Below are 24,452 nucleotides of genomic sequence, written 5' to 3' on the forward strand. Positions count from 1 at the left end.
ATGCTGTGTAACTTAAGAGAGAGGTCTTGGGATTTTCTACAGCTTATTGAATCCTCTATCATTTACAGAAAACAACCACACTAAACAATAGATTCTAAACAAGCACAAATGCATGCACACACTAAAAGAGACATTACAGCTGTTACTCAACATCACTCCAAGAAGCTACAAACTTGACTTACAGGTATGCCAGGAATCTGCAGTTCCAAGAGTCTCTGTTAGGAGAAGATGTGACAATAACAAGGATTCTCGAGGTCCTTGTGATCACTTGTATCCCCTTCTGATTATGGGACCAAGCTGAAACTTTAACAACATATTTTGCAGATGCTTCTCTGATATTTCATGTAATTTAATTTCTTTCTTGTCTTTTAATAGTAAGTATATCTATCTAGATGTTTAGGTGTCTTCCATCAATATTTCATCTGGGCATTCTTAGCATTTTATGATTGTGTTAATAATTAGTAACTGTAAAGCTGTTCATTCTATACACGGGACTGAAAGCATACTTGACATAAAATAATTATGGAAATTAAATTTGAAACCAAATCAAAGTCTCTGAGGGTGGAAATAATCTCAGTAATGTTATCTAGCTAAATATTACCTCTCCTAAAGTAAACATGCAGCCTCCCTCTAGAGCCAACAGAAAGAGCCATACTGTCCAGAGAATGGCTGCAGAAGTACACTTTCCTTTCTGTTAAATGTAAAGGGAAACAAAATATCTGTAAGAGCCCTAAATTGTAGATAGTCTTATTATTCCTTCCCTTCTTCCTGATTTTATTTTTCTATGTTTATGCAGTCTCAAAAATGCAGTCTTCTATAGGAAGCAGAATGTGCCTGAGGATGTGTCAGAGTTTTGTCCTCACAAATGAAGTGTGTAAAATACCCAACAGCACAGCTGATGTTTATATGCTCAGTTCAGCACATGAGTTGTGCAGACATCTCCCTGCTCTAAATAACTATTGAAAATGCAGTGGATGAGAAACTCAGGTAATTATTGTGCCAGCAACTGGATCACAAAAATAGGAGTATGACTGTGCATATGTCAAACCAATATCTGCATTCTAATGAAATGACCATTTTGGAAGAATATTTTGTGGTCATCCATGATGTGTTGAGAGAGGTTCTGTAAATGCAAAAACATTGAGAAGGTATCCTAGCTTTGTCAGAGCTAGTTTTTCTCTAAATGTGTGGCGTCAAATGCTTAAAAGTATTTAAATATCTTTCATTTTTCTTTTTTTCTTTACTCTCCAGGCCTTGTAATGGGATTAATTATACGATATGTGACAAAATCACCAGATGTTGAAAGTGGGACTGTTTATGAGTGTGAAAAACTGAAATCTGGGCCACCCACTCTGCTTATTAATATAACTAACCAGGTCTACGAATATCAATACAAAAGAGAGATCAGCCACCACAATGTCAATGGTCACCAGGGCAACGCAATGCTTCAAAAGGTAAAGGCTATCTTCTTTTATCTTATTTTTGCTCTAAACTCTGTAAGATATTTTATTTTCATGCTTGAGAGAGGAAAACAAGCTTCAAGATAAAATGAGAGAGAGAGAGAGTCTATTCTGAATTTAGTGTGGAGAAGAAGAACAGTAAAGGAAAGGAAGTGTGGTAGAACCCTGACCATCATTTAGCTCCAAGCTGACTTTGCACTCATGGAATGGTTGCCTGAACTGTTTCAAATGACAGTCCCAGCTCCTGCAGACACTGAGTTCATTGCAGACACAGCTGCTAACTTGGATTCACTGCCACTAAACCTTTATGAACACCACTGATATCTTTATTTTTCCTGTCTTCAAAGTGACTTGCTCTGGCAGGATAATGCAAGGGGAGGTTACCTCCTGTGGATAGCACAGGAAACTGCAAACTCTAAACATTTTCAAAACACAAACTTGTAAATATGTACTTGTAAATATGTACACTCCAATTCATCACAGCATTCTCATACATTCTTCCACTCCTGCAGTGGTCCTCAGTAGGGAGACAGCATTGGGGCAATTCAGGCTGGATGCAAAAAGGGAAGTGTCAAAGAAAATTTGCAGTCTTCACAATGTCATGACCTTTTCTTTTTTCCAGTATATTAAAAAATATTTTACTTTTTTAGTATAGTCTTTCCCTGCCCATGTAATATTTGCTACTTATAATGTTCACTTTTTTTTAAATGGCAGCCATTTGAAGAACACTGGAGTGCAGAAGCGCTTTTTAAAACCTGGATTTGTGCTCAAAAACATTGTATATTCACATGAAGCTCCTAAGCCCTTACCAATGTCTTTTTACAATATTGCAATGTATTATTTAGCTTTTTTCCAAGTATTATTATTGTTTGTCTAGCACAGTAATACATGATTCTGTGTATTATACAGTTATCGTTGGGAAAACTTTTAAGTTATGTTTAGAATGTACACTGGGGAGCTCAGCAGAATTAGGATCTAACCATCTGCTCAAATTTCTTGCTGATGCAGCACCATTGTGTGCCTGTCTGCTGTTACTGCCAGACTTGCCCTTCTCAGAAAGAACCAGACTGTCAAGGGCCATTAGAGTTGTGGTGGGTGGAGACAGGAAAATAGTGTGGCAGTCAGACTAATCAGGTTTTGCTGAATCTCCATTCTTTTTTCTGCTAGTTGGTTGCAGTTGCGGCTTTGTCTTAGCCAAAGTGTGTGTTTCATTTCCAGGGCACGTGTACTATCCATTACATTTGATCCTCTTCATCAGACCTGGCTCTGGAGCTGACTTAGGAGAAAGGAGGAGCAATGACTTGCCCAGAAATTTCTCTTGCCCTTGCAGGGAACTGCCCAATCTTGTTTCTATCGTCTCACTTTGCTGGGAGGCTCTTGAAGGTCTCAACTGTGAATTTTAGTTCCACTAAATTATTGGAGAGACCTCAGTCTGCCTGGATTTTCAGTTGTTTTTCCTTTAAAATTACCTGGCAGATGCCCTCTTGAAAAGAAAATAAATAAAAAAGGAAAGGGGGATGAATTCAGCTGTATTTAGGAGAAAATAACAATGCCTGGCAGCCTTCCTGACTGGCAAAAGCACTAATGTAAAAAACAGAAAGCATGATCTGGGTTTTGTACAACTGTAATTCCCTTTTGACTGCACTAAAAGCATTTACTTAGTGCCTTTTATCTGAGAGAATAGATTGTGCCATGACTTACAAATATGTATTCTTCAGAACATGATTTTGGCAGTCAGGATTTCTGATGCCCACAGAAAAGATATTTTAACACATCTTCTGAATTAATTCCAAAATTAACATTTGAGAATGTTAGTTCATAAATTAAGAAAATCCTTTTTTCATCAGGTTTTCAATGATGGTGCCAGCACAGCTAATCTTGTTGGCAGGTTATTTAGTTAGATTTTTTAGCTTTTTATTTCAAAGTGAGCAGGATGGAAAAAAGTCTCAGCTCTCACTTCCTGTTTATTGAATCAAGCTGTCTGTTAGTAAGAAGGCAAAAGTAATTTTGTGGGCAGGTCTTACTCTTTTGAAGGGAAATAATCTAGAATACGGTAGCCTTAAAATATCACTTCATCTGAACAAAGGAGCTGCAAGCCTTTGCACTAATTACCTACTGTCTCTTAAAAGTACTGGTATAATATAGCTCACTGACAGAACACTAAGCAGTACATGGGCTTATTTAAGTAGTTGGTTTTTTTTTTTCCCTCCAGCAATGCTGTAGTTTTAAAGAGAATTCTATTCTATTGTATTGAATTGCAATGGCTGAGCAATGTCCTTGGCCTTTCTCTGTGCCAGAAGTTGAAGGTCAATATGATCAGTGGACTTCCTCATTCTAGCATTATTTTAAAACTTTAATGGCTATTTTATAGATAATTTCCTTCAAGGGAAATGTTACCTTGGTTTTGGTAATGTAGGCCTTTTATCACCCTTCTGTACATGGGGAATTGAGGCACAACACTGCTGATGAGTCTTTCCTGACAGTGACCAGGAGATCATGTCTGAACTAGGAGTTATGTCATGGGGCTGTCAAGTTGGATGTCTGGTAGGGCAGCTGCTTTTATGCGTTCCCTGTAATATAGCACTACTGATTTCCTTCTTGAAGGGATACTTTTCAAGTAGTATTCTGCATCTATAATCTGTAAGGAACTACACATTTATACTTGCAAAAAACCAACTCAGTATAATCCCACAAACAATGGAGATGAGCCTGAGATCAGTCCTGATAAGAAGATACAATTAAAACGCTATCATATCAAATTAAATGCTACTTTATTTGTCCTTACCCTCTCTTTTGTCCTTCCTAGCAGATGACCTTTGATCCTTCCATCTTCTTCAACATTTTGCTGCCACCCATTATATTTCATGCTGGATACAGTTTGAAGAAGGTAAGTGTCTTTTCTTTTTGTGACAGAAGGGTCTGAGTGTGGCTGCTGCTCTGGAGACCCAACAGGCCAGTGACAGAGGACAGTCAGCTAACAGTTTCATTGCTTGGGAAGTACTTGGCAGGAATGGATTAAAATGAATGATTCATGGCCCTCATTCTGCTCTCTTTCTGTCCCTGTGCAAAGATCTGATTGTGCAGTTTATAGCACTTAGGCCTCCCTGTTTTCAGAAGAGACCACTTTGAGTGCTGTGAACTGCAGGCAGGAACAGCCTGTGTTTCATATCCTGCCTGATCAGGACTTTGTTCAAGGGATGGGGTCATGATACCATTTGCATCAGGTACTTCCAGTGTGAACTTCTGCCATGATCCTGAAACATTTGGCCAGATACATAAAAAAGAGGGAATTTTGATGGCATTCACCAGGGGAAAAAAATTAAACACCTTTAAGTTGTAATTTCCAAAATAACTGAGGTAGCCAATATTGCTCCATCTACTATATGAGAAACATGTTGTAACAAATGGCACTTCTAGATGTGTTTCTACTTGGTCTGGATGCGTTTTTAATTTATTATATAATAAAGGATTTTCCTTCAAACTTTCCTTTCCAGAGACATTTTTTTCGTAATTTAGGATCAATTTTAACTTACGCCTTTTTGGGAACTGCCATCTCCTGCATTGTCATAGGGTAAGTGAGTGCCTTCTGCTATTATCACATGCTTGGTATTTCTTTCAGTTAAAAACTAAACTTTAAAAAGAATTGCAGAGCCTGCATGATCCATATACTTAGCAACTGGTGTAGCAGATAAAGTAATTCCTTCTTATGGACTGCTGAGATGGAAAAGGTAAAACCTGTGGGTAGCCAAGAACTGTCCCAGGCATTGAGAAAATTGGGTCCTTCATTTTTGGCCTATGACTGGTGTAAGCATGAACGCTCCATAGCTTTAATATCTGTCCTGAGAAACAGTACCATTCTCTCAATTGAAATTCCATGCTTCTAACTGGAATTTCTTCTAGAAAAGAGCAGATTTCTAACAGTAAAGGAAGGACTTTAAATCTCACAGGCCATATGAATAGATACCTCATGGCATGTATGTAAAATAACTGGAGTCATTTCAAAGGCTAAGTGAAATTTGTAGTTGAAGATCACATGAAAAGCCTCAGTCTGGAACCATGTATGAATTGAGCCTGGGTGTGACTAAACAGCTTCTACAGAAAATGAGGAAGGAAAAAAAGCAGAAAGGCAAAATATTCTGGTTTATTTCCAGACCTGCTTAGGGAAAAGTTTCTAGTTCTGTGTCAAAATTTGCCTAACTAAAGAAAATATTTGCTACTTAGAAATGGATTATATATTTCCAGGCTGACATGGTGTGAAAATTCTCTTTGTCTGTGTGATTAGCTCAATCAACATTAAACAAATAATTTCAAAATCCTTTTGGACCTTAAAATTTTAAGGTTTTAATCATATTTATGAACATCACAAAGACACTTCAGCTCTCACATTCTGGGAAAATTCCTGATGCAGGTGCTAACGAATGAGCAGAGTTGGATTCTGCAGTGAGAGAGTCTTTGTGCCTGCCCAGAGCCTTACTGCCTTACTGCCAGGAGCAGTGCACTGCTCCTAGTTTAGCCTGAGCATCACTGACATCCCCTGGCATTTCTGTGCTGGGCACTTGCACAGAGACAGCTGAGCTACCACAGTGTGGATGGCCTGGGGAGGTGATGGAGCAGTGCAGCATGGAAGTGAGTAACTCTTGCTGAGAGGCCTTGCTCGTGCTGGAATTGTGCAGAGTTAAATTGGCAAAAAGTCACAAAACTCTCTGGTGTTCAGGCTTTAGACTAGGAAGTACAATAAAATTTGTAGGCCTTATTTGAGAGCCTGGGCTATAGAACTCTGAAATATATAATTTAATCTCTGCATGATATGGAAAGGTATATGGAAAAACCTCAGGTATTGTGAGGGTGCTTGTATTTAAAACTGATCAAGGTTCTGTACCTATTCACAGCAGTGTCAAATAATAGAAGCAGTTAATTTTTTTAATGTCTGTCTTTCCCTTTCTTTATAGTAAAGATGTATGTGCTGCATCAAGGTATAAAGGCCTTACTGACATTATTATGTGATGGATTTTTTTCCTTTAATGTCATTTTTATAATAGTAAAATATATGAATGACCTAAAACTTCAAGTTCAATGATTTTTAAACCATTATTTTATGGGTATGTCATCATACCTATCTTGATTTCTAATAATCAAGCTTAGTAAGCATAATGCATTGTGGCATTAAAAGTTCTGCAAGCCATGGTTGCTCCAAGTGCCAGGAAAATTTAGACTCTGAAATCAAAGTATGATCATCTTCCGTGCTGAATACAGAGGAGTGTAAACTCTCCATGTGGCTATCATGTAAAAAAAAACTCTCTATGTGGCTTCATATAAAAAAAACCACTAAACATCTTTGGGCTCAGGAAAAAGGATGCCTTCAGCTTCAGACCCAAATCTGTAACTATAGGAGGCATTGTGCCATGTGTCCCATTTATTGAGGAGGAAAAGCTTAATCTCATTTTTCTTTCTGAAATTTTGCTTTCCTCAAGAAATGGCACCTCATCACTTCTTGAAGTTCACAGCTTGGACAGCTACATCACTCATATTTTCCCCCCGTCTTTATTTGCATTAAAATACCTATGACCCTTGCTCTTACCCATCTATGACAGAGAGCACCCCTAAGACTGAAATTATAAATTCAGTAAAAAAAAAAAAAAAAAAAATACATCCAAACAACAGTTTGAGCCAAACGGTAGCACATTTCTGAGGTAACAGGGGTTCTGGATCTCAGTAGGACTCTTCCTGTGCTTCCTCTCTCTTGTCTCAGCAATTGAACCTAAACCAAAGCCAGCAGATCTGTGAGACTGCAGGAAAGCATTAGGGTTGTCCAGCCCTGTAATGCTTTTAAATATGCATTTGGTTTATGACTCTGACATTGCCCCTTGTAAATGGACAATGCCAGAGCAGCTTTGATAAGTTTGCTAAAATAAACATACTATATTGAATTTAGCCTTTATTCCCAATATTTTCATTCCTGTATCCATGCTATTTTATCTAAAACAGAATAAATGCAGATAGAATCTACTACAAAAAGTTCCTACTAGGAACAGTTCCTACTAGCAATTCAAAGTTCAAGCCCAAAGTCAGGGATAAAGATCCAAAGGAAACCTTAGGGTAGAGAGTGGTAAGCACTGGGCCTTGCACTGTGTTCTTGTACAAACCCACAGCCCCACTGGAACCACTGCAGAGAAGGCAGTAATATATTCAGAGCAGGGCTTGTGTGAGTGTGAAGCATGTTTGCATAATGCACGTCAGGATAAGGAGGAGATAATGACTGCATGAAGAAGAAAGATGATATGAAAGCTTTACTGAAGGGGATGAAAAATAAGCCCTAAAAGAAAAATATGTCCTAAGAGAGAAAGGGCAAAGAACTAGTTGCTGTTAAAAAAAAAAAAAAAAAAAAAAAAAAAAGAAAAAAAAAAGACAGAACCCTGAGGTACTTCTAGGTTTCATTGCTGTAGACAAATATTTTGTGCACAGGTATGATTTAAACTTGTGCTTTCATCCCATTAAATAAGCACAGCACTCACATAGGCAGTACCTCAACATCCCCAGGCTCAAGCTCTGCGTGTCTGCAGCCTCTCTCCGGGGCTGTGCTCCTGCTGCCTGAGTTACAGAGCTCTGTGTGAACCCCTCTGGGGCTCCCTGAAGTGGCAGGGCACAGCCTCTAACAAAGAAGGACCAGATCTCTCTTTGTCAACCAGAAACAGCTGGGAAATATCATTAATAAAGAGCAGAAACATCATTTGGATTTGCTGCAACTCTTAGAGTGCTAAAACGTTGCCATGGAACACACAGATACAATGGTGCCTGTCTGCTCTTTGTGAGTCTTTGCTTTTGTGTGAAAGGCCTCAAGAAAGAGGAGCTGTGTGGAATTTGAGTGAAAAAGCTATAATCAGATATTCCCACTGAGGGTGGGGGAAGGAGGAGTAAGAGAGATTGATTGTTTTAGTGAAGATTGTGCCAAAACGTACTTGCTTTCAGCTAAGTACTACTCTAAGGAATGCCTGCCCATATTGGCTATAAGTCTGTCCTCAGCCACTTAACAGACATGAAAGATAGAAAGCTTTCCCAGCACAGTGCACAAATTATGCCCTTCACACCGAATCTTACTAGCAAGGATCCATGCAGAGAGATCCTATGAGGGAAAGGGGAAATTTCCCCTCTCCAAGCCCTATTTTAACTGCAGAATTGCTGAAGTGGTCCCCTTCATGGTGAACAGTCTGCAGTCTCCTGGTCTGCATGACACAAAATCATAAAAGATCCAGTCTTTCAACAAATCTTTTCTCTGTCAGTGGTTCCAGCTTTCTGTCTTCGGAAGAGTAGTGTGGAATAACCACTGAGACAGCTCTCTCTTCCTGAGAAAAACTATAAAGGCTGATTCTGAGGCTCAGCCTGATACAAGGCAGGCAGTCTTTTGCTGTAGGAGACTTCTTGAGTTTCATGGACTCAGAGAATAACTTCGGTTGGAAGCAATATCTGGATGTCTGAAGTCATCCAGAACTCAGATTATCTGTTCCAATCTTAACCACCCTCACTACAAATAACTCAAACAACTCAAATAACAAAGAATGTCTTTCTGTTTATCCCGTTGGAATTTCCCTTGCTTCACCTTGTAAATTTTGCCTCCCATCCTTTCCCTATGCATCCTTCAGAAAGGGGCTTCATGTTCTCTGTACCCACCTGAAGATAGCACTTAGCTCCACTCCCACCTACATGAGGAAGCTCAGCTTCTGTCTCTTCTCACACACCACTGCCCTTGAATTATCTTGGTGGTTCTCTGTCCCCTCTCTGTCTTCCCTGTACTGCAGGCCAAGATGAAACACTCTATTCCACATGTCACCTCCAGGTGCCAACAAAAGACTTAATGGCTTCTCTTGGTTTGCCACTGTGCTTCCATGAACACAATGTGGTTTTTGCAGTCATAGTTGCTCTTGTGAAGTCCCATTCTGATTTGTGCTCCATTTGATATCCTCCAGTGGGGATGTGTCAGCCTGCTCAGAGAGCGAGAAAACTAGATAAGTCTTCCCAGAAATGAGTTGTGAGACTTTAGAGAGTTAAAAATAAACAATGATAGCTTATTATTATAAACAACCTACAGGTGTTTTCCTACTCTCTGTTTTCCTGTTTTTCTCAAAGACTGTTTACAAGAAAAGCATTTTGTTAATTAGCCAATCAGGTGAAATGTATTGATTAATTGACCAATCTAGTCTAGCTATAGCAGAACAATGTATAAAAAGAGAGAATTCAAAGTACAGCAACTATGCTGTGCAAACCAGCCTTCTGGTGAGTCTGTCGTTTCTTACTCAACAGCGACACTCCAGGGGTTTTCTGCACATACTTGTGTAGCCAGCCATGCTTCTGTGGGACTGCTGCATAGGGTTGTTCTGCTTTCCCACAGGTACCTCACTATTAGCTGTGTATTACGACCATTGTAAGCTGAAGCACGCCTGAGCTACTGCTACCCAGTGAGTGCATGAAAACTAGGCTGCTGAAGTATTACATGAATATCTGCCCCCTCTTGCCTTTTTTTAATTTTTTACATCTTAGGAAGAAGCAGGGAGAAGGACCTAATGTTAACTTCTGCAAGGAATAGTTTCTCTTCCCTTAGATTCTATTTTTAATAAACTGTGCTGGAGTGGTTCTTCCAGAATTGATGTCTGTCATAGATATTTTCTATTTTGATAATGGAATAGTGCTTAAGTATTTGGAAAAATCTTGACACTGTGATAACAACCTATCAGAGCAACAGATTGAGTGGCAAAGGGTGTAGAACTATTTCCATTTTTTCCCCTCTTGAAATCCTTTTGACTTCTTTGCTCAGCATTCTCAGTGGCAACCAGGGCCAAGATGCCTATGCATGTGAGCACTGAGATCATTAAGTTGGTCTTATCTGTGATTTTTTATTTGGTTTCACTTGGGTTCTCTCGAATTGCAATGCCAAAACCACATTTTCGATATTCAGAATGCAGCATGTTTGCAGTCACTTACTCATATTTTTCTAGCCTGTCTACTACGTTTGGCAAGGCCTGATTTTTCTGGAATTTAAAGCTCTCTGAGTGTGCAACTCAAATAACAAATGTATTTACAGAAAACGTCCGCCAAGTTTGATCTGTCTTTGTGGCTGCAGTGAGAATTTTGCAGTGAGAATAAAGCTGAGACAAAAAAAATGGGGTTTGCATCAGAAAAAGTAGAGTAATTGTCGTTTTGAGCAAGTGAAGTTATGAAATGCAAATAACTGATAATAGTGGTGTTAGGAAAGATCATTCCAGGATGATCCCTGTTTTAAGAGGAAAGATGTTGGTGTTTTTATTAGCTGCTCAGTTTGCACAACCTTCTCTGGCTGGGAGACAGGACTTCTCCATATTTCAAAGGGAGCCACAGGCAGTTAGTTTGGCTTGATTCATTCAAGTACATCTGTGAGCACATGGATGCTGGATTTACAGTAACCATGTCAATCACTTTATGGCAATCAGTGCTCAAAATTCAAGTTCTAATTTTAAAACCCTCCCAGAATCAAAGTATTTCTTTTGTATATCTGTGTTTAACTGCAGTGACTAACAGTTTGGACAAAGTCTCCTCTGACATTTAAATTCAAGCGGGAAGAATAAGCCATCATACTTGATTCCCACAGGCACTCAAGAATCCTTTCCGTTGCCATTCCTCACCATTCTATAAATGAATACTCTAATGCTGTCCACATATGATTACTAAATGCTGAGATTATAATAATACAACATAATAAATATAATTAATAAAATATCATACAATGTAATTAACATATACTTTCTAAATTATTTTATAATCTGAATCTTAGATGGTTTTTACTTGAAAACCAGAGCAATTTTTTTTGTTATATGTATATAGACATATACATACATAAGTAAAAAATTTTAAAAGCGAGAAAGGAGTATCAAGAATATCAAATACCAATACAGATACTTTTGTTTATCATGAGATTAGATTTTCCATCATAACTTTCTGTGAAAGCAGACATTCTCCATTCAAATGTCTGTGATATAAAGATTCAACCATCACATAAATATTTTTTTCTTCACTCTTAACTGTACTGTTACAGCAGTCCCTCTTTGTGCCTTCTAAAGAAGGATGGCTTGGGCTGAATTAATAACATTGTTGCTCAAATGCAGCACTAGCAAGGAACGTTCAACTTTCCTTTACACAGTGTACCTGGGTGAGACGCATGCTGACATAACTGTCCAGTCAGACATTTAGTTCTGTCACTCTTATACCTGCCCAAACATTATTCTAAAAATGAGGAGACACGTACCCAAAAGATTCAGCAGGCAGTATTTGTGGTTACTGAGCTCTGCAAGACTGGGGATATTTTTCTATTTTCATAAGTATTTTGGGCTAGAGGGGAGTTTAGTGAGGTTATGGGTGTGTTTATTACTTTCTGCCGGGAGCTAAATGGAATATACAAATGGCGTCTGCTGATAGGGAGCAGTACTGGCTTTATAATCCGGCTGTTCTTTCTCACTGGAGGGCTATGGATAGACTTTACAGCTTGGAAATGAAACACTTGTACCTATGTGCTCCAGCAGAGCAAAGCCAAATGTTGTTTGGCTTGAATTCACTGTGCGGTGCTGTGGGATTCTTCTGGATTTTGGAACTGTTTCTGCAAGGGAAAATGGGGCCAGGTTAAGGGTAACAAAAAACAAAATGTCTGCTACAGAGCTCTCCATAAACTAAGCAAATACCTTTACATGGATTATCTGCTGTTGTACCAGCAAAGCTTTTGCCTTCCAGGTGATAACTTTTGTATTCATTTAGGCTTAATTCATGTACAAGTAATATTTTTTTCCTAATTAAAATACTCTTTTGCACTGCATGTTCCTATCAAATGATATATAAAAAATCCCCAGGTACATCTTTCCTCCACAGACCACTTGTAAACAGCAAGTGCTTAACCTCCCCACAAGCAAGAATAAAAGCTTTCTTTTTGGTACAAACAGAAACTGGTGAGGGGGAGTGTTGAAGTATCTTAGTGCTGTAGAAATTAACTGAGGGAGAAAGAGGGAAAAATTATATATAGACCACTTTCCCTCCTCAGTGGTAAAAGCCCCTGAACATCAGATGTCTGACTTCAGTAACGTCTAACAATATTTTGAGGCCAGATATTCAGCCTATGAGTGGAAATAAAGACAAAATTAGTAAGAAAACATTCTCTGAATGTAGTAAAACTGTTGTAAGAGTACAGTGCCTGTGCTGGTACCCCTTTTAGAGGTTATGGCTGCTTCCATGCCCCATCTTGGAGGGAATGCAGGCATTTTTTCACTCATGAGACAGTACTGCCCCAGTTTTGCATTGACTTGAGGAAACTCAACAGAGATGATTTAGCTGAAAAATCAAGCTGTCTCTCCAGATTTCTTCCAAGGCAGTTGAACACCGATCCCCAGCAGGAAAAGAACTGGTAATTAGTTGTTAATGTGCAGCTCAGCTGCCCAAAGCAGTAGCTTTGATTCTTTGGTCAGTCCAAATCTGAAGTAATTCCATTGCAGTCTGTGGAGCTGCCACCTGCAACTCAGAGCTGCATTTGCAAGGGGTAGTTGCTGCTTCTCACTTTTGTTCAAAGGTGTGTGGTGAATCCAAAATGGGTCTGTAAAGTGTAAGTTTAGAGAAGCTTGAAAATATATACCCACTGTGATACTTGGGTTGGGGAATTCTGCACAGGAAGTAGAGAGGGAAGAGGCTTCCTCATAGCCATAACTCAGAGAGTTCTGGCAGATCTAAAAGTTACAAAGTATTTTAAAATGCACCTCCTGTTTGTATGCCATGTGAAATTATGGATAATAAGCTGGATTAAATCAAGACACTGATATAAAATAGTGTTTCCCAGACCACTGACACCCACACAGAGTGGAAAGTTCTTCCAAGAGTACTTTGATGCCTTCAAGTATGTGTGGCTGCAAGTTCAGCCAGAATTTGTCGCTATTTCGCAATAAGCATCTGACATTGTTTACTGCAGCAGAGCTGATCATGCAAAAAACAGTTTTTCTTCTCATAAACAGATGTGCCAAGCAGCAGGATGTAATTATTTGTATCATCCAGAAGAACCCTTCAGCATACAAAGGAAATAAATGTATGATAGGGAACACCAAAGGTGTGGGGCTGCAGAGACAAACAGAACCTGGAATAGCAGGAGATTAATTTAAAATTAAAAGTATGTTTAATTTGGTATTCGATACTCAGCAAGTTCTCCAGGAATCCATCAAAGAATTTAAATCATGTGCTCTTCTGAAAAACATGCAAATGACATTGGTTGCAAAACAGGCTAAACACTCAAGTCCAGATATTTCCCAAGAAGAAACCCTATCCTGGAAGGAAGAGTTTGTTTGTGTGGGTTTTGTTTGGTTTTTTGGGTTTTTTTTTACAAAGTGTCTTCCCAATTGCCTTGAATGTCAAAGCTTTAACTGCAGGAATGAATATTCTTGAATAGAGCTCCTCATGTCTTCTTCCCTGATATTCATGCATCCTTTAAGAATGAACATGCAGTGTGGCTTCCAAAGACTGCCAGTCTCCTATTTCTCTGGCTATAGATCATCCATACACCTGTACAAAAAAATTTCCTTGGCTGAAGCATCTTGTGCAGTCTCAAGTTTGCAAGCTTGCTCTTGCAGTCTCCACAATGACTTTCAGGGAAAACATCTTTACAGAGCTGGTGAAATGGAAAATATGCATCCCTTATGGCCCCTTATCCTGAAATCCACTGCCTTTCTCAGTACATCCTATCTTTCCAGAACAATTCCAGGCTACAGAGGAGAGGAAAGCAGAGGGAGGTGCATTGACTCTGATGTGTTAGTTCATTTTCCACCTCTTACAGATATTTTTCCATACTGCATGAGAAACCTGCACACCAAGCCTATAACTGGGGAAGGCATCTCCAGCCCTGGCTGGGCACTGCTCCAGGTCATAAATACCTGTATGGCTTTGCTAGGTAGTGAGCCAGGCCACGTTTCCTTCTGAGTCAAAATAGGCAACTGCATGTCCTCTATCAGGAACACATGGGCTTGTGAATTGGTTGCAAAGTGCGTCGAGCTGCCTCATGGTGAAAGGTGCAACAGAAATTTAAAACAGAGGAGGAAAAACCTATTCCACTACAGTAGCATGGAGCTACCTGCAACCTGCAGTCTCTTCAAACTGACATGTTTACTCTTAGATCAAATGCTGAACAACACTGGGAAGCTTACAGGCAGCAAGTAGCTCATTGGAGCAGGAAGAGAGGGGGTGAGTGAGACCTCCTGCCTGTTACCTTGAAAAATTCATAATACAGCAGCTCAAAGGATGCATTGTTCTCCCACCCACCACCATTTTACATACCCTGCTTCTGAGCCAGTTGATCAAATGGTGCTCTTGTACCTGCAAGTCTTTTAAGGAGCACAACTAGTTTTGGCCTGAAATGTTCAGTAAACACTCCCATTTTCATGATGGCCCTGGGACAGATGCTGCATTCATTGGAGACAGAACCTACAAAAGCTGGTCTGGTCAGGTAACCAGATCCTACACAGCGAGAGGCAGATGACATTTAAATAGTACACAGAGCTTTTCTTCGGATTATTAAGGTGACAATAAATCATATCAGGTGTGGCCTGAGCCTTGGCTCTCTTCTTAAAATACAGATTGTCTAAGAAATCCATTACATTTTACTCCATATTCCATACATTTGACAATGATGATAACTTGCAACAAGTTCAGTGGATGACCACCAAGATGGACAGGGGCTGAGACCTTGCCCCATAAAGAAGAAACTGAAGAAACTGAGCTCATTTAGCCTAAGTAAGAGGGGCTTTGAGGGGAGATTACCAAGAAAGAAAAGCCAGGCTCTTCACAGCAGTACATGGTGAGAGGACAAAATTGACAGACATAAACTGTATTTTAAAAAGGTTTGACTTGATAAAAGCAAAAGCTTTTTCTTCATGAGGACACTCAAGCATCAGAACAGCCTGTCCAGAAATGCTGGATGTGTAATCTCCATGCTTGGAGTTTTCACAACCTAAGTGGCTAAAACCCTAACTACTCTGGTTTGAGCTCATAGCTGAACCTTGCTTCGAGTAGGAATTTTGACTAGAGACATCCTCTGGTCCCTTCTAACATAAGTATTCTAAAATCTATGTTGCTGTAAATAGCAAACCTTACAGCAGAACATATGCTTCCCCTAGTTCATCTCTTTCAGCCTTTTTCTACTTTAATTTTTCTGCCACTTTTTCTGATTCAATTATCTTGGTCTCCATCACCCCATACCCAACACTTTGCTTGCAGGATATTTTTATTTCTCCTCACCTTTTGTTAAAATAGGGAATCTGCAATAAAAAAGGTCTTTCTGAAGAAAAGTTAGGATTATTTCACTTCCTTCTGAATCAAGTACTTTATGCATGAAGATGGCTCTTAAAATGCTAATTAACCTCAATTCTTAGTCATCTCCATACTTTAAAAAGCAAAAAAATCACTTTCCTTTCTGTAATACACTGATTGGGCACTTCCTTGCTCTTTGCAATACTGCCTCTCCCTAGCTAAGCACTCTCCAGCTGAAGCTGAGCAGCAACCAAAATTGAAATGTGAAAGGACCACAACTGCCACTCCTTTTTGACCTCTCCATTGTTAAGAGCATGGGTGCTTTTTTCACTGATATGGTTTTTATGTGCACACTGAAAATTTTGAGCAGGATGATGTCACTGTAAAAAAAAAAAAAAAACACATGATCTGCAAAAAGACAATAAGTAACAGCAAAACCTCTGCAACAAGAATTTAAAGTCAGATACAGGCACAGCAACTGACCCAGAGACTGCACCAGAGATGCCTTTTCATAGCCTTGTTGATGTATGAGAGGCTTGTTTTTCTTCAGATTTCAAATGAAAAATCCAATTTTTTTTTAATTGCTCACATTCCTTTCTTCCATCCTTACTACCCACTCATTGATGAAAACAAGGAAAGATCTGATTTTCCAATGAATAGAAATTATTTTCAGAGTTCTGTTTTATTTAACCCAAGCGGGACTGCACATGAAAACATTAGGTATGTTCCCTGTGAATGATCTCCTTTTATTTGATTTTGGGAGGGGAAAGAGTGTTTATGCAACCTCGATGAAAAACAAGTATCATAAAATGAAAGTAAGAAAGAGGGGAACGTTATCTGAAGTTGTTCTCTCTAGCAAATCATGCCATGTGGTTTATGCAGTTGCCGTCTGTTGTTTATTGGGATGTGAATACAGCTGATTTCAGTTTCTTGCCTTGTGAAAATTTCAGTTTCTTGCCCTTTGAATAACATTCAGAGTGAGATTGCTCTTCACCACTCTTTTGTCACACTCAACAAATGATTTAGGATAGAATTTACCTTAGGTCCAATCCCCTGACGAAAACAAGGCTTACTTCAAAAGCTGGAGCGGGTTATGTGGAGCCTGCTGGTCACATTTTGGATGCACCTTGGTGTCCATCTCTGAGAGCAGCATTCGTATCCAAGTGCAGCCGGCTTCAAACCAGTGGTTGTTACTTTCCGAGCCCAGCAGGAGGGAGGCTGTGCCACCTTCCAAGTCTTTCCCAGGTGGGTGGCTTAATCAGCTTTCAGTAATCTTCCTAGGAAAGTTGTCTTGTCTGGCACATACAGAAATCCATGGTTTGTGCTAAAGCATAACACAGTAGCTGTCTAACCTGCCTGCTACTCAGACCTTCTCATTCAAAGATGTCAAAATACCTTTTAAGCTGGGCTTGATTTCTAGGAAGCAGAATATTATCTCACTGTAGATGTGGAGAAACGCACCGGCTGACAGGCTTCAGGGTGGGACTGTTCAGCGGTGTCAGCGACAGCTGGGAAACACCTCAGCCCCCTGCCCTGGCCCGGGCTGTGCTGCAGCGTTTGCAGCAACCGCGGCGATCTGCAAAGCACCCTTTGCCCTCAGAAACTCCCTCAGGTGTCACGGAGGGAGAGCAGCCTCAGAGAGGCTGGCACCGGCCAGCACTACCGCAGCCAGAAGCCTTATCGAGGTAGCTGGGATACCCAGGATCCGCCTTCCTGTCCTAATCCCGTTTCGGCACCTTCCCAAAGCACCCTCAGCTGCGGCCAAAGGCTCATTTGCGTCTGATCCCCCATCAGACCGGCGCAAGAGCCTCACTTCTGCTTTCGTTCAGACTCCCAATGGCCCCGTTCTGCTGTTCATCAAAGTTTAACGCGCAGCACGCGTGACTGGGGCTGTGCAGTTTTAACTCCTTCCGCCGTCGGACCCGAGCCGTCGGCTTTGCTTCCCACGCGCCAGAGAGGGGAGAAAAAAACTCATCCCGACTCCTTTTAGAACACAAACAAACAACAAGAGAAGGAGCAGGCCAGGCCCGGCGCCGCAGCGCCCGCGGCCGGAACAGCGGCCCGAGTGCCCGCAGTGCCCGCAGCGGCCACCGGGCGGCGCCCGCGCTCCGCCCGCGTGCGGCCGGGCCCGCAGCCAAGGGAGCGGCCGGGCCGGGCCGGGCCGGGCCGGGCCCACTGCGGGAACCGCGCTGGGGGAGCACGCCGAGCTCATCGCCAGCAAAACTGCATTCATCATCGCCCGGGGCTCCTATTCGGGGCTCCTCTAGGCTGGTCCTGGGGACACCGGGCCACATGGGGGCCTAGTCTGGGACATCTGTGTTCCTGTTCCAGATCAGGAGGAGCCAGCGCCAGCGCTCTTGTTTATCTTCTGGCAGAGCAGCTTCCAGAAATCTGCAGCAGCATCAGCCAGGACTCTCCCTTCTCTTTTCACGGACTTTGAGCACGGGTTGTACTGGGTTTACTGCAAGTTACTAAACGAGCGTCATCCTTTACTTGTCAGTTTCCCAACACTGATCTACCCAGGGGTTCTGAATAGTACAATAAATGAAACTATTCCGATGAACAATTATTAGGAAACTAGGGATGTCTTGGGGATACAACAGAGTTTCTTAGCTAAAATTGTTGTCCAGTCTTCAAAATTATCAGAATGTTAATAATCAGTGTGATTTTCAAAAGTTTTCATGTAGTTTTCTAAGTAGGGATTTAGTTCTGGAGTTGTGACGCAACGATTTAAGGACATCACTAACAAAGTTACACAATTTGTGGGAGCACTTGGAAAACTCGAAGTGACTCAGAAGCCTGCAGGAGTTGTTATAATACCCTCCTAGTAAAAGGAATAGACTGCAAAACCCATCACAGTTGCAACCTCTCACTGGCAAATTGCAGCCTCATTAGTAATCTTGGCAAGATGACGGGGGTTTTACATTACTGATCCTCTTGTTAGCCCCTCAAGTGTGCCACTGAAGCGCTCTTTCGGGAGCAGTTTGTGGAAGTGAATGTTGTAAATATATTGCCTTTATAGGCAAACAGACACTCTCTGTCTTTGGGGCCATCAAACTGGCACATTCACGAACTCACAACTCGCTTACAAATAAATGGAAAGAGAAGGTAGTAATTAAACCTGCCAAAAATTAGGATCTAATGATATTTGTAAGCACATAAATTTTGTTGTATTTTCCCAGTGAGCCAAGACACATGCAGTAACATAAAGTAGCTTCCTTTCCCCTCAAAACTCTCTCGTTAGTGGTGTGGATGTTCTAGATAACTTATAACTCTTCCAAATGCAAGGATGACAAATATATATATATATATATATACATACACACACACACACGTATATATGTATATATATTTTTTAATTGAAAACCAGAATTTTCTATCAACAACACAGTGACTGACTGAAATGCACTAACATTACTGTAGGGCAATAGCAATTGTTCTCAGGCAGGCAGTAGGGGGTCCTGCAGGTGCTCCACCAAGACAAGAAATTTATGTAATTAGGAATCTGTCTGTCACTACTGTCCCCTAGCACTCCCTCACAGCACAGTCTGCCTGATAGCATGAGGTGATGCATGTAGTCAAGGAACGTCATTATCTCTCCACTGTGCCTCAGTTTTTCTCGTAGATTTTTTAAACCCGGCTGTTCTCCCATTAAACTGACCTGGAACCTGCAGAGCATCCAAGCAGACTCCTTCCTCTTCAGAAGAGCACTCGTAGCAGTTTAACACATTTCCCAATAATTGCCCACAAATGCTCCATGAAGAACAAACAGTTCCACAAAGCTTCTCAGATAATATTCTCCCTGATTACAGAGTCTCAGGAGGGTTTTTATGCCAAGGAGAAGAAAATGCCACCCCTTGAGGTTAGCGCCTTGTGGGCTGTAAACAAAGGTGTCCATAGCCACAGTTCAAAACTTTTTCCCCTCTGTGTTCTTCCTCTTCTCATTACTGGCCCTTGTGTGGCTTCTGTTTTAAAATAATTAATTATTCAAGCTGTCTACATGTCTTTTTTCAACAACAACTAGCCCCATTGTGTTACAAGGACAAAAACCTTCAGTAACAGCCAGGACAGATGGCTGAAGCCCGGCAACACATTTCAGAGGAGTGCCACGCCTCTGTGTTATCAAACCTGGCTTTATTTGCAAAGCTCCTTATCTTTGATATTTTAATTATAGTGCTACCCTTGAAGATATTCTTGTTGCACAAAATCATCATATTGAATTATTTTTTAGTGCCTCATTAAGACAAAAAACTGGGAAACATGATCCAGATGCAAACTAAAAGCTGAACAATCCAAATAATACAAACTATGTAATTTAATAAAAATCTTGTTTAAGGACGTACTTATCTTTTGCCGAGTTTTTAACATGTCAGGGATGGAAACACTGCAGTATTATTCAGCAAATATCCCTGCTGGAATACTTTTTTCTTGTCATAGTGATACTATGTAAGTTGTGCTATCTCAAGGGAATTGTGTAACAGTGCAGTGCCAAGATGCTGTGCTGAGGTATCTGTGCCTTCATACTTCCTTTCCTGCAGGGTTTTCTGCCTCTAAAAAGATGTCTGAGTTTCTTTCTCGCACTTCTTTCATCTGTTTGATCATTATATGCTAACCCATTATTAATTTCCTCTTGCTGGCCAGTTTTGAAAGCCTCATGTATGATTTCCCGTTGATAAAATTGCCATTGGGATGCCCTTGCTCTCCCTTTAGCATTGATCGCCATCACTGATGAACAGATGCTGGGGAGGCAGATGATCTTTCAAATGTAGCAAGGAAGACTGGGAGGAGAACGCCTGGAGGCAGATTCAAGCACTTAGAAGGGTGTAGTCACACACAGTGGTGTTAGCTTGCTTCAGGGAGGGAGGGCAGCAAGAGCTGAACATCAAAGTGCAATGGAAATGTAAAATCCTTAGTTCTGTGATTCCTCCTTTCATCTGTGCTTTTTCTCCTGGCAAGGCGTTGCAGGCAGTTCTGCTTTCTGTGCCACCGAATAGACTGAAGCTTCAGTGAATGTAAATGGAGCCCCTGGACCAGTTTTTTTATCCTTCAGAAGTTCTAACACTCTCTGAAATTAATTTCAGATTGGATATTTTCAATCAGCAAAAGCAGGCACAAACAGTCTTTCTAGGACAAGCAAGGCACAGGTATTCTTCAGACTCAAGATGGGGAAGAGCAGGAAAATTGGGAATAATCCATCCTAGGGGACACCTTAGGCCAGTTCAAGCCATACACTGCATGGTGGTGCCAGACTGGCATCTGGGACCAGCTTTGGTGCAGGATCCTGCCTGTCCCATGGACACCATGTCTCCCCCAAATAGGAGGTGGCAAATACAGGCTCAGTGTGATGGGGCTCCCCCAGCCTGGGTTCCATGGCCAGGCCAGGATCCCACAGGCACTGCCCACCCTGGGGCTCCCTCAGCCTGTGAGTGGGATCCAGATGTGTCCCCTGACCTCTGGCTGCTGGTGCTGCTGTTTGGCTGCAGCCAGCTCTGCTGTGCTCACTCGGGTACCGAGCAAACATTGCCATCGTTGGCCCCTTGTTCAGCCCAAGTGAGTGGTGCCTCCAATTTGGGGATGTGAGTAAATCTGTAACATCTCCGTCAGTGCTCCCATGGACCAGTGATTTTCTACATGAGAGACTGCTGTGAAATAAAAAGGCTGCACGTATAAAAAACACCTGAACCAAAATACGAAATGTATAATATAAAGTTAACACAGCAAGAACTCCAAACTGAAAGAAGTGGAGATCTTAAGACCAGTTTTTAAAGTTTTGTCAAGAAAATCCAGAAATAACTACCAACTTAATTACCTGGAGTTATACCAACAGGCAGCATAAAACAATGCTTAGTGATTTCTGAAGCACTCTTAAGTTTTGTGAGTAGTCCCAAATTCTTTTCCATGTGCCTGATTTAAGAAGGACTTTTCTAATGTGGCATGAGCAGTATCTGATGAACTGAGGTTCAACCTACGGAAAAGCTGCTACTGGCAAGCATTTTGAGTAATCAGTTGTCCATATGAGATTAAAGGGGAAAAAATATTTCTGCAACTTACAGCTTACAGTGAGGTCTAAACAGACCCTCTGTTAAACTGTTCTTGTGCCAGGCTGACCCTGCTGATCCACCAAAGCTGCTCTGTCCCTGCTCTCCTCAGCTGGACAGGGCAGAGAAAATACAATGAAAAGCTCTTGGGTCGAGATAAGGGCAGGGAGAGATCACTCGCCAGTTTCTTTCAGGGCAAAAGAGACACAACTTGAGGAAATTAGTTCAACCTATTGCCAATCAAATCAGAGTAGGATAATGAGAAAAAAATACAAATCTTAAAAAACACCTTCTCTTTTTCCCCATCTTAACCAGTCACAATTCTCCCCGTGGCTGCACAGGGGGACAGGGAATGGGGGTGGTGATCACTTCATCACCCCCTTGAAGTGACCTTGGGGTCACCTTGTCTCTGCTGCTCCTTCCCCCTCAGAGGGAGGATTCCTCACATTCTTCCCCTGTTCCAGCTTCCCATGGGGTCACAGTCTCCTTCAGGCACATCCACCTGCTTTGCCATGGGCTCCTCCAGGGGCTGCAGGTGGATCTCTGCTCCTGCATGGACCTCCAGGGGCACAGCTGCCTCTCCATGGGCTTCAGGGGTAATCTCAGCTCCAGTGCCTGAAGCACCTCCTGCCCCTCTTTCCTTGACCCTGGTGTCTGCACGGCTGTTTCTCTCCATATCCTCACTCCTGTTTCAATCTGTGCAGGTTTTGTGCCCCTGCCACCTCATCGCAGAGGTGCTGCCACCAGTGCCAGTGGGCTCAGCCTTGGCCAGGTCTGTCCTGCAGCCTATTGCCATTGGCTCCGTCAGACACAGGAGAAGCTTCCAGCAGCTTCTCACAGCAACCAATTCTTTAAGCCACCCCTTTAGCCCCCCTCACTACCAAAATCCCACCACAAAAAGCCAATACAGTGTTAAACAAATTTGGCTGCAGCTGCTGTATAAAATCAACCCCAAAAGTTACTGTAGTTCATGGTAAGCCATGCTCAGTGATGTAGTAGCAGTTATTTTGTCTCAGTGTCCTCCCAATGAGGGAATGTAATTCAGTCTTGCTCATTTAAGAATATAATCTTTCTCTGATCTTTGAAGTGATGAAGTGAAGGAGTAGATCACGAAGGCATAGAAATTAGAGCAGTGAAAGAGCTATTAGACTGTAGAGCTCATTCTTCCACCCCTAAAAGGCTACTTTGCAGTTCATTCTTGGCTGCTTTGTCCAGTATACCTAAAGCCCTGGGAGCACGGGAAGAATGAGGGAGCAATTCTAGTGTGCAGAAATGTCAGTCCTTTTCTCCCTGCTTTGATCCAGCTATAGGATGAAGCAAAGCAGTAATTGCTGCCATTATAGAGAACAAATCTATTTGCATTTCTACAGTGCTTCAGCTCTAGCTGTGAATGCCTAATCAGTCCTATTGCTGGAAAAATATTTTCCAGCCTCTTGTCAAATCTATGTCTGATTGCAGTGCATTACTGCAAAGCCACTTCACCCGTGCCCTGGCCCACATCTCCAGAGGGCTGGGGGAGAATTTCTGAAGGCAGTGCTGGTGTGTAGGAAACAATACAGCAGTGTCTGTCAGTAACTGAGCCTCTAAGAGAATCCTGCCCAGCATAATATGCAAAGGTGTTTGTGCTTCTAGAACTGTAAAACCCTAAATAATGGGTGTGGAAAGATCCCCTTACACACCTTTGCAGGAATAGTAATATTTACCCCAGCATCCATGCTAGCCTTAGCCTTAATAATCACATTGCATTTTCCTCACCCAGACTTGCCCCCCAGCTCTGGCTGTAGGCCGTTTCTCATTCCCTGTTCTGCATGCTTCTATCAGGGTGATAAGCACTATCGAACCACTGCTACATCCTGATGCTAACGTAGCTGCACAGTGTGACACATATTTGTATATTTACCCTGAATCCCAATGAGTTGCACCTGCTTTTCTACTAATCACTAGTTTTGTTCTGCCTTCACAAACCCTGGAAATTTAAGGCCAGTTTAAGCTTAGTATGCAGTTCTCAGGACAGATATAGCTGCTTGCTTTCAATCGCCCAGAACAGAAGTGTTGTAATCTGGCCAAATCCCATATATTTGTCTTATTTACACTTCTGTTTAATTTGATATATAATGTACATGAGTCAGACAAAAATCATTTGTCCCATGATGTTTTTACATACACATTTAAGAATTTTATCTCCTGTAATCCAGTCACTGTTAGTGCTGTTCCAAAGTCAAAATCATTTAAACAAATATCTCTATCTTTTCTCATCAAAACAATTAATTTTTCATGTATTTACAAAGAAAATTTTTCCATGAGAAAGCAGCCAGTATCTCACAGCTGCATTTCCATTTAATGAATTTAATTATCATTCTTTTGCCTCACCCAGGAAACATTAAAGACAATTTTCCATTTAATCATTTCCACTAAAAGCTACAGCAGTAGTTTTGGATTTTAAAGATTGTCAAACCTCATCCTGTAGAATGGGAAGCTTTGTTTGTTAAATAAGACACAACAATCATGAAAGATTGTTCCCTGTAATGGGAACAGCGTGTCCTGTGACAGGGCATGGGCATTCCTTAGTTAGAGAACTAACCACCATGAAATGCACCAAATCAATCTGTCCTACAGGTGTTACTTCCACAAACTGTTCAGGAATGCTGTGGTAAAACTCTCT

The 24,452-nt window shown here is 41.3% G+C and overlaps 1 protein-coding gene and 1 long non-coding RNA gene across 7 annotated transcripts in view; one reads left to right on the forward strand and one right to left on the reverse strand.

Annotated features, from left to right (window-relative positions):
- Positions 1-24,452, forward strand: part of SLC9A9 (solute carrier family 9 member A9) — a 182,223-nt gene that overhangs the window by 4,967 nt on the left and 152,804 nt on the right. For 4 of the 5 annotated variants that reach the window (XM_068200782.1, XM_068200781.1, XM_068200779.1 and 1 more), the window contains exons 2-4: positions 1,252-1,454; positions 4,267-4,347; positions 4,955-5,031. In XM_068200782.1, coding sequence (XP_068056883.1) covers positions 1,252-1,454; positions 4,267-4,347; positions 4,955-5,031 — 361 coding nt within the window. The remainder of the gene's footprint in view (positions 1-1,251; positions 1,455-4,266; positions 4,348-4,954; positions 5,032-24,452) is intronic. The other variant, XM_068200780.1, reaches the window with a different exon arrangement.
- Positions 11,365-17,176, reverse strand: LOC137479997 (uncharacterized). Of its 2 annotated transcripts, none has more exons than XR_011002636.1 (2): positions 16,791-17,176; positions 11,365-12,078 (listed from the first exon to the last, which is right to left on the reverse strand). It is a non-coding gene; the product is annotated as an uncharacterized lncRNA (long non-coding RNA). The 2 variants fall into 2 exon arrangements; XR_011002637.1 differs by lacking the exon at positions 16,791-17,176 and adding an exon at positions 14,781-15,058.

This window comes from Anomalospiza imberbis, chromosome 10, assembly GCF_031753505.1.
Source record: "Anomalospiza imberbis isolate Cuckoo-Finch-1a 21T00152 chromosome 10, ASM3175350v1, whole genome shotgun sequence".
Classification (NCBI taxonomy): Eukaryota; Metazoa; Chordata; class Aves; order Passeriformes; family Viduidae; genus Anomalospiza; species Anomalospiza imberbis.